Source organism: Octopus bimaculoides, chromosome 1, assembly GCF_001194135.2.
Source record: "Octopus bimaculoides isolate UCB-OBI-ISO-001 chromosome 1, ASM119413v2, whole genome shotgun sequence".
NCBI lineage: Eukaryota > Metazoa > Mollusca > Cephalopoda > Octopoda > Octopodidae > Octopus > Octopus bimaculoides.
In genome coordinates this window covers 157,305,913-157,315,792 of record NC_068981.1, presented here as the reverse complement: position 1 = coordinate 157,315,792, position 9,880 = coordinate 157,305,913, and the positions used below count along the sequence as shown (strand labels likewise).

The 9,880-nt window shown below is 35.8% G+C and overlaps 1 protein-coding gene and 1 long non-coding RNA gene across 3 annotated transcripts in view; one reads left to right on the top strand and one right to left on the bottom strand.

Annotated features, from left to right (window-relative positions):
* Positions 1-3,499, bottom strand: part of LOC128249183 (uncharacterized) — a 27,510-nt gene extending 24,011 nt beyond the window's left edge. Inside the window, exon 1 of the long non-coding RNA XR_008265276.1 lies at positions 3,124-3,499. This is a non-coding gene — a long non-coding RNA (uncharacterized LOC128249183). The remainder of the gene's footprint in view (positions 1-3,123) is intronic.
* LOC106871415 (vacuolar fusion protein MON1 homolog A) overlaps positions 1-9,880 on the top strand; it is a 31,770-nt gene that overhangs the window by 6,130 nt on the left and 15,760 nt on the right. The window contains exons 1-2 of one of the 2 annotated variants that reach the window (XM_014917844.2): positions 4,725-5,018; positions 8,837-9,063. In XM_014917844.2, the coding sequence (XP_014773330.1) occupies positions 4,983-5,018; positions 8,837-9,063 (263 nt within the window). In that variant the 5' untranslated portion in view covers positions 4,725-4,982. Of the gene's footprint in view, positions 1-4,724; positions 5,019-8,836; positions 9,064-9,880 lie in introns of those variants that run through there. The other variant, XM_014917843.2, reaches the window with a different exon arrangement.

Genomic DNA, 9,880 nt, shown 5'->3' with positions numbered 1-9,880 from the left:
TGGGTTATGACCCTCTCGGTGACCTTCATTACCTGGTCCAATAACTTGATACCTCTGTAATTATTTGTATCTAAAGTGTCACCTTTACCTTTGTAGCAATTGACTATGGTGCTGCTACACCAGTAATTGGGTATGACTCCTTCGTGTATCACCTGGTTAACTATACGGGTGACTAGGCTATAGCCGACACTGCCAGATATTTTGAGCATCTCTGCAGTGATTGCTGATGGGCCGGGGGCTTTCCCTGTCTTCATACTCTTACTTGCTTTATCTACCATGGAACTGTCAACTCAAATAGCTGGTCCCTCTGTTGGGTCAACATTCAGCAAACTCCCTTTCTCCCATTCATTCTCTTTATTGAGCAAAGTTTTATAGTGACGTCTCCAAACCTCTCTCTTTTATCATTATTATTGTTATTAAGGCAGTGAGCTGGCATACTCATTAGCACACTGGTCAAAATGCTTAGTGGCATTCTGTCTGTCTTTACGTCCTGAGTTCAAATTCTACTGAGGTCAACTTAAGTACCAGTTGAACACTGGGCTTGATATAATCGACTTATCCCCTCCCCCAAAATTGCTGCCTATGTGACAAAATTTGAAACCATTATTATTATTATTATCATTATTATTATTGTTATTATTATCATTATTATTATCAACCAGCAAGCTGGCAGAATCATTAGCATGCCGAGCAAAATGCTTAGTGGTATTTTGTCTGTTGCTACAATCTAAGTTCAAATCCTGCCAAGGTTGACTTTGCCTTTCATCCTTTCAGGGTCGATGAATTAAGTACCAGTCGAGTGCTGGAGTGAATGTAATTGCTAGTTTCCTCCCACAAAACTTCAGGCCTTGTGCCTTTAGTAGAAAGGATTATTATTATTATTATTAATATTATTATTATTAAAGTGGCGAGCTGTCAGAATCATTAGCATGCTGGGAGAAATGCTTAGCGGTATTTCATCTGCCTGTATGTTCTGAGTTCGAATTCCATCGAGGTCGATTTTGCCTTTCATCCTTTCGGGGTAAAAATTTTAAATCATCATCATCATCATCATCATTATTATTATCATTATTATTAAGGCCATGAGCTGGCAGAATCATCAGCACACCAGACCAAATGCTTAGTGGTATTTTGTCTGCTGGTATGTTCTGAGTTCAAATTCCATTGAGGTCAACTTTGCCTTTCATCCCTTCGGGGTTGATAAAATAAATACCAGATGTACACTGGGGAAGATGTAATCGACTTAACCCCTTCCTCAAAATTGCTGCCCTTGTGACAAAATTTGAGACCATTGTTATTATTATTATTATTAAAGCAGTGGATTGACAGGCTTGTTAGCATGTCGGATGAAATGTCACACAGTATTTGTTCTGGCTCTATAAGTTCTAAGTTCAAATCCTGCTGGGGCCAACTTTACCTTTCATCCCCCGCTGGATCAATAAAAGAAAGTATCAGTTAAGTACTGGGGTTGATTCAATTGACTGACCTCTCTCCACCCAAATCTCAGGCATTGTGTCTGCTTTAGAAACAATTATTATTGGCAGAAACATTAGAGCATCCTTTTAAATGCCTTGCAGTACTTCTAGCACTTTATGTTTTGATTTTAAATCCCCATCAAGCTCAACTTGCATCCTTCCAGGGTTGATGATATAAAGTACTAGTCTACTGGTAAAGTACTAGTCTACTGGAAAGCAGACTATGCTTTCAACTAAATTCCTCTCATCAAAATTGCTATCCTCGTGCCTAATTAGAAATTATTATTGTTGTTGTTAATATTCATATTCTAGGAAATACTCTTGGAAAAGGCATGGACAGTAGAATTTTGCAATTTGCTGTCTCTAAAGAATAGGAAGTTAATCTCAATGCACTAAATAATTAACCCTTCATGGGCCAGTGGGGTCCCTTGGGAACCCAGCAAATTTTAAAAGTTATGCAACTTTTACATTTTTTATTTAAATGATTTTATATCTCATGACTTTTATCGTTAATAGTTTATGTATGCACATACAAATTTTGAGTTTAAAATTTCTAGTCATGGATGTTATAGCATAAAATATGGTTGTTGGAGTCCAACTGGACCCCATTGGCCTTCTGTGAAATTATTTTTTTCTGTTATTTTTTCAGATATTCTGATAAACTATAAGTCAATTTTCTTCATATTTGTACTGGTATGAATCGATATACTAAATAATTTTGTTTTATTTTATATTATTGGTATATGTATAGTTTATAAAACTATAAAAAGAAGTGCTAAATTTCTTGCTCTGTATCATGCACTCACACATATATATACAAGATTAAACAAATATTACTTTATGGATAGTGTGGAAATGTGCAAAAATAAAAGGGAACCCCAATGGACTTTTGTGTAATTCCAACCCCACTGGCCCACAAAGGGTTAACAATTAATCTATCATATAGCACTGAAATTACACCTCCCTAATCTTTACATTGCTGTTGCATTAACCTCTACTTTCCAACTCTAATGTTACTTCTTTAAATATTTCTGCTACTATTCTAATATCTCTTCCCCAACTCTAAGCACAACCTCACTTCTCTCATTCTGTTACTACTGCTTCAAGTACTATGCTAGTACTTGTGTGTCCCAAACTATGTACTATTTTCCAGCTTTAGAACAGAACTTAAACAATGCAGTTTGTTGCATAATGAAGAACCAAGTATTAAATCAAATGTTCCTTTTTAACCTAGAGAATCTGATAGTTCCAGTTAACCGTTGTACTACTATTAAGTTAACTGGTAAATCGGTGAATACTACATATCTTCTTAATTAAAAAGGATGTTGAATGTTACTTTGCATCTCATTAATTATAGAGACTAACAAACGTTACTGCTTGCTCAACTTGTTATCACTTGGCTTGCACTAGAAAGCATTGTAAAATTCTCTTATGTTAACAGTGTTTGTTTGAGGAGATTTGGCCATTTTTAGCAAATCACTATAGATTTTTGTCCATAGTTTGCAGTTGATAATGGAATTAACAAATAAAAGCAAGTAATAAACATTGTTTTCTGAATGATTACCATATTTTTTTTAAGTTTATCTTCTTAATTCATCACCTTTTATGTTGTTTGCTTTAAGAAGTAAGAATAAATAAAATTCACTACCTTGATATATTATTGTTTCACCTAAAGTCACTTCTGATTTAATTGACTTCTGGTCCAAAACATTCCATCCAGTTTGTTTTCATACATAATATATATATGTGATTAAATTATCTAACATATCCTTTATATGTCAGTGAGATGTTTTTGAGGGAAATTTAGCAGATATTTCTGGCTGGTCAAGTGACGTGTAGAGGATTGCTCTTAGTGTTGGTTTTTACATGTTTGGATGCTACGCTAATGAGTTGAAATAGCAGTAACATTTGCTATCCTGCAAGGTTAATGAGAGAGATAGTGACGTTTGACATTCTGGTTAGCAAAATAGCAAGTCACCACTGCTATCATTTATGAGATAACATTCACCACTATCTATTGTGGTATTTGGGGAGGCTTTATGCTAATGTGAGAAGTTAGAAAATTAGGGTTGATTCAATTCAATACACTTACTGATATAAATATTGGTTACTAATTTTGGCATGAGTTCTTGAATTGATAAAGAAGGGAAACAGTCTTTATTTTATCAACCTTTTTGAACTCCAAATGTTAAGGCTCGTTACTAAGGTATTTCAATTAATATTACCATTTCTTATTTCTTTATTGCCCACAAGGGGCTAAATAACATTACCATTTCTATTAATCATCTGCCCTTTCCACTAAAAATATTGGTCTTCTCAAAAGAAATTAATATTATTTATACATAGAATTGTGAACATCTGAGATCTCTCATTTATACCACTATGCAATAAATCATTCTACATACTAAAATATGGTTGGAATTTAACATGTTAACCACCACAATCTGTTACTGGCAGTTCTGTGAAGTTTGCGATGAACCACAGGTGGTACATATGGCATAGGCACTCCGTCACTTACAACGCTGAGGGTTCCAGTCGATCCAATCAACGGAACAGCCTGCTCGTGAAATTAACGTGCAAGTGGCTGAGCACTCCACCGACACGTGTACCCTTAACGTAGTTCTCGGGGATATTTAGCGTGACACAGTGTGACAAGGCTGGCCCTTTGAAATACAGGTACAACAGAAACAGGAAGAAAGAGTGAGAGAAAGCTGTGGTGGAAGAGTTCATCACTATTCGTGGAGCTTTAGGTGTTTTCGCTCAATAAACACTCACAATGCCCAGTCTGGGAATTGAAACCGCGATCCTATGACCACGAGTTCGCTGCCCTAACCACTGGGCCATTGCGCCTCCACTGGTACATATGGTAGTTAGCATGTTAATAATTGTAAGTTCTGAAATGACATCCTTGTAAAATTGCAAAATCTGAAATGACATCCTTCATAACAGCATAGATGTTAAGGTCCAAATACTTGGTAACTCATAAAGCACTTAAATTTATATCTGTCATGTATAATTAACCCACTAAAACAACTTCTTTGTAAGCAATAACAACAGTGGCCTTTTATATTAACTTTGGGGTGAGTGTGCGCATTTGTACGAAGAAGAGCTTTATATGAAACTAAGCAACCCAACTGACAACTACGACTGATTACATGTCAAACTGAATGTGACCTTCAGTTATGTGACTACTGGAGTTCCTGGTTGATATGCAATCAAGAAAGTGAAATACCTTATCATCCTCATTATCATTAAAAGTTGTTCTACTTTGTTGAATGACAAAAGCGTCGATGTTTTCTCTACTTCTTGGTCCATAAAACAATTATGTTTTTAATTATATAGCTATGTACCTAGCTGAGTTTAACTTTACTCTGCGAGAACCTTTCAACAGCATCGTGTATCTGGACCACTTTAACTCTTTAGTAAAATAAAAAAGAGAGAGAGAAAAACAAAAAGTAAAAAACACTTATCTCACATTGCCAGAGGCATTCCTTCACTGGTTAAACAATGTTGTGTAATGCGCTTATCCAGTTACTAGGATATGTAAGTAACTTAACTTCTTTGTGCTAAATTTTATTCTTTAGAAAAGGGATAAATTGATATTTATGAATTTTAAATCAAGGAGAACCTCTTTGTCATCATCATCAGCTGGCATCTAACAACACCAGTGTTTATGGTGAAGAAGTTCTGTTTATACACTTGTTCTTTAGCCTGCATTCAGTAACTAACTTCCACTGAGATGTTATAGTCAGGCAATGCTACTAATACAGTCTTATCATCTTCTACATTACATCTGCTTAATGTATTCAATGCATTAAGTGAATATTTATACATGTGAAATATAATTTATAAATATATAATTTATAAAACATTGTGTTCAAATATGCCCAATATACTCTGTTATGCCTCAAAATACTATTTCAAAACAGTCTAGTCCTATCCAGTTGTAGATATATTTAAGTAAGCCATATAACTTCTTTTGTTTCAAATGTTTTATTACTGCACTTGTTCTTAGAACCTTTCAGCAGAGTTTCTTAGAATTCATTTCTTCTTTTACTTCTTTTGTTTTTTTCTTTTTTCCTTAAGAAAATATTTTAAGGACACAGAATTTTATGAAAGATTTTTTTCTTTTTTTATATACAGAAAATATAACAAACTCTTAATATCCAAAGTAAAACTAATGAAGAATTGTTAACATGCTGAACAATATGCTTAGCAGCATTTTGTCTGTCTTTACATTCTGAGTTCAAATACCACCAGGGTTGACTTTGCCTTCCATCCTTTTGGGATCAATAAAGTATCAGTTAAATGTTGAGGCCGATATAATCAACTTATCCCCTCCTTTGAAATTGCTGGTCTTATGCCAAAATTTGATGCCATTATTATTATTATTATTTTTATTATTATTTTTATTATTATTATTTTTATTATTATTATGTTTATTATTATTATTATTATTATGTTTATTATTATTATTTTTATTATTATTATTATTATTATTATTATTAAAGGAGATGAGCTGCAGAATTGTTAGCACACCAGGTAAAATGTTTAGTGGCATTCCATTTGTCATTACGTTCTGACTACAAATTCTGCCCAGGTCGACTTCGCCTGTTATCCTTTTGGGGCTGATTAAATAAGTACCAGTCAAACACTGGAGTCGATGTAATTGATTAGCCCCCTCGTCACAAAATTTCAGGCCCTGGGCCTATAATCGAAAGAACCCTTTCATCCTTTCAGGGTCTATAAAATAAGTACTAGTTGAGCACTGAGGTCGGTGTTATCGACTAACTCCCTCCCCCAAAGTTTCAAACCTTGTGCCTATAGTAGAAAGGATTATCATCATCATCTATGTATGTATGTATGTGTGTATGCGATGGTTTCTATGGCTGAATACCTTTCCAAACATCACCTAGTTAACAGGTACTGGGCACTTTTTTTAATGACACCAATACTAGTGAGATTGCCTTGTAACTTGTAAGACTAAAAAACCCCTTTCTCTGAGAGGGGAATAGACAGTGGTTACTGTATGTGAGGTGTTGAGAGGTTAATGTATGATGGGAGGAGTAAAGATACATTTGCTGTGGGAGATATTTGTGGTTACTTCATATTGGTGTCCAAGAAGATGAATAAAAAAGGGCATAGAAGCGGGAAAATTGACAGGGCTTCATACACAGACACCATTCAGCTTGCCTTTCATTCTGAGAGAGAAAACTTTTGCTATTAACAGCAGCAGTAGCTCCTTGAACTTTTTCAAGCCTGTTCCTATTCTGGTTACCATACGTTCACTACATTACTATTAACTTGGTCACTTCAACTAGGTAACAAAAACTGTCTACTATCTCTAGAGATCATGCTAGAGTGTAATTTAAGATAGATTTGGCTGCTATTTCTAGCAGGGAAAGTGACCACATAGCCATTTCCTTGTTGTTTAAAAGTAGTTTATTATACAAGGAAACTAATTAACTCTGCCTTGCTACGAAGTGGATGTGATGCAAAGTGCAATGTATTTTAATCACTGAAACTTTAAAAACTTCCATTTGTCGAGTTCCTCTTGTTGCCTTTTTGAACTTGCTACTGTTTTGGATAACTAACAGAATGATTAATTTTTGAAATGATCATTACTTCATGTTCTAATCGTCGTGGCATCCAGCTAACAACTTTTATTCGCTAAATAATTCTATTTTTCTATGCTTTCCAATATACTTACATTATTGGGTACTTACATAGTGATTCTGCCATCACTATCTCTGCAAATACAACAAAGTATATGCTTTGTTGATGAGGTCATAATAAGACTGAATCATGTCCTGAGTTGTTTCCCATACTTGGTAGTATAATTAAAATTCTATTAATCATTGACTAATATTGGTTTTCTTTGCTGCATAATTATTTCTTGTTAATATTTATATATATATAAATATATATATAAATATATTCCCTGTTGTGTGATTAAGAGAAGTTTACCTCCCAACCATGCAATTTCAGGTTCAGTCCCACCTTGGACACCTCAGTCTCACAACCTGCACACCATCTTCTTACTCTCTGATCTATCAACAGGATTATGACACTGCAGTTCTCCTGCCATCCTGTGCTGTCACCTGTTGCTTCCTCCATCCTGAGCCACTTCTATCTCTCTCACCTCTCCCCTCCATTCTGATATTTATTATCATCTCTCATTACATCCACCTCTAGTCCTATTTCTAACCATATGTCACTCCCTTCCCTTTCTCTTACGAAATTACCCGCCCTTTCCTCCCTTGCTTATCCAGTTTCTATACTCACCTTCTTGTACTTTGAGTGTACATACACTCTGGTATCCTATCACCACCATCTTTATCTTCCTTCCAGCTACTCTCACTTACTCTCATATAATGCATGATGACCGTGTATCTTCTCTATAGCAAAACACCTGTGCTTGGTCGTCTATCATACTTCAGCCTTCAGCACCTGGCATAAAGCCACCTACTCATCTCTTGAGCAAGTATCTTCTATTATTGCCTGAAGTTATACCTTGTGAACTTGACAGATGGAAACTGTGTAGTGGGAACCCACTTACTCACAAATGCATACAATGGGCTTCTACCAGTTTCCCTCACAAAGCAATGGTCAGCTTGCAGATATAGTAGACAACACTGCCCAGCAGCCAACCCAGTGAGGATGAACCCCCAATCATGTGGTTCTAAAGAAAACTCCTGAACCATATGGCCATGTAAGTGTGTGTTTGTGTGTGTGTGTGTGTAGTTGGTGATTCTATTAGAATGGAAGGAACTTCATTTAAAGTAAGTCCTCAATACATCAAGTAGAGGGTATATTATTTATTTTATATTAAGTGGCTCTTTCAAGACTGTTATATTCATTAGGCGCAGGAGTGGCTATGTGGTAAGTAGCTTGCTTACCAACCACATGGTCCCGGGTTCAGTCCCACTGTGTGGCACTTTGGGCTAATGTCTTCTACTATAGCCTCGGGCCAACCAAAGCCTTGTGAGTGGATTTGGTAGATGGAAACTGAAAGAAGCCTGTCGTATATATGTATATATATATGTTTGTGTATCTGTGTTTGTCCCCCACCATCGCTTGACAACCGATGCTGGTGTGTTTATGTCCCCATAGCTTAGTGGTTCGGCAAAAAGTGACCGATAGAATAAGTACTAGGCTTACAAAGAATAAGTCCTGGGGTCGATTTGCTCGACTAAAGGCAGTGCTCCAGCATGGCCACAGTCAAATGACTGAAACAAGTAAATGAAAATGAGTATCGTATATCTTCAGCCCTATCAGAATATCATGAGTGACTTTGTGTATGTCACTGTCTCTATCTTGCCTTAATTGTTAATTGCATGCAATACCATGGTTTTTTGCAGGAAGAACCTGAATCCCAGGAAACAAGTGTACCTGCAGAAGTGATCAGTAATATTGAAGAAATGAATTTGTCTTCAGATAGCAATGCAGGGGGTAGTGCTGGACCAAACTGGATGCGCATGTCAGCAGATACCATCAGTGATGGTGAAGATGTCAATCACCCAGCTTGGCGCCATCACAAAAAACATGTTTTCATACTTAGTGAAGCTGGGAAGCCAGTATATTCCAGGTGAGTTTGGTTATAAATACATACACTCTTTTTCCATCTCCTCATCAAATCCATCTTTTTTTTTTTCCTGCTAACCTAGCTGATGTAAATTTAAGCAGACGTTGTTGTTACACTTTCAATACTCCCACAGTTATCTTTATTTCAAATCTACTAAAGCTGTAAAAGCTATGGTCACTGTGCCTCCTTTATAGATGAAAAATTAAAAACATAGTAATGTCTATGTAATTATTACACTTCTTTAGTTAGTTATGATAGTACATTAGACAGATACATGCACAACATATGCACTCACACATACACCCCTGCTGTTGAAAGTACATTCTTCCCTTCACACAGATTTTTCCATATCTCTGTACATGTATACACTACATGAGAGAGACTCTTTGTGGTTGCTTGATCTGCTAGAAAAAGCAGCTAAATAGCCCTCAAATCACACCCCACTGTCTTAGAATAAGATATAGATAATGTAATCCTGGGTTTACTGCATGTAGGAAAAGACAGGGTAGTTATGGATAGATTGACCTGGACCTAAACAACACCAGAAACAATATCTTTAATGCACATGAATAGTATTTATCTTGAATTACTACATCTCTAAACAGGCATGACTGTTTTTAAGAAGCTCAATTCTTAACCATATGGTTTCAGGTTCAATACCACTGTGAAATACTTTAGACAAGTCTTTTAATGTAGTCTCAAGTTGACTACTGCTATATTAATGGAATTCATTAAACATAAATTATGCAAAGACCTTGGAATGTGTGTGAGTATACCAAAAAAAAAAAACAGCACTGTGCAAACAAAGCCTATTTAGATA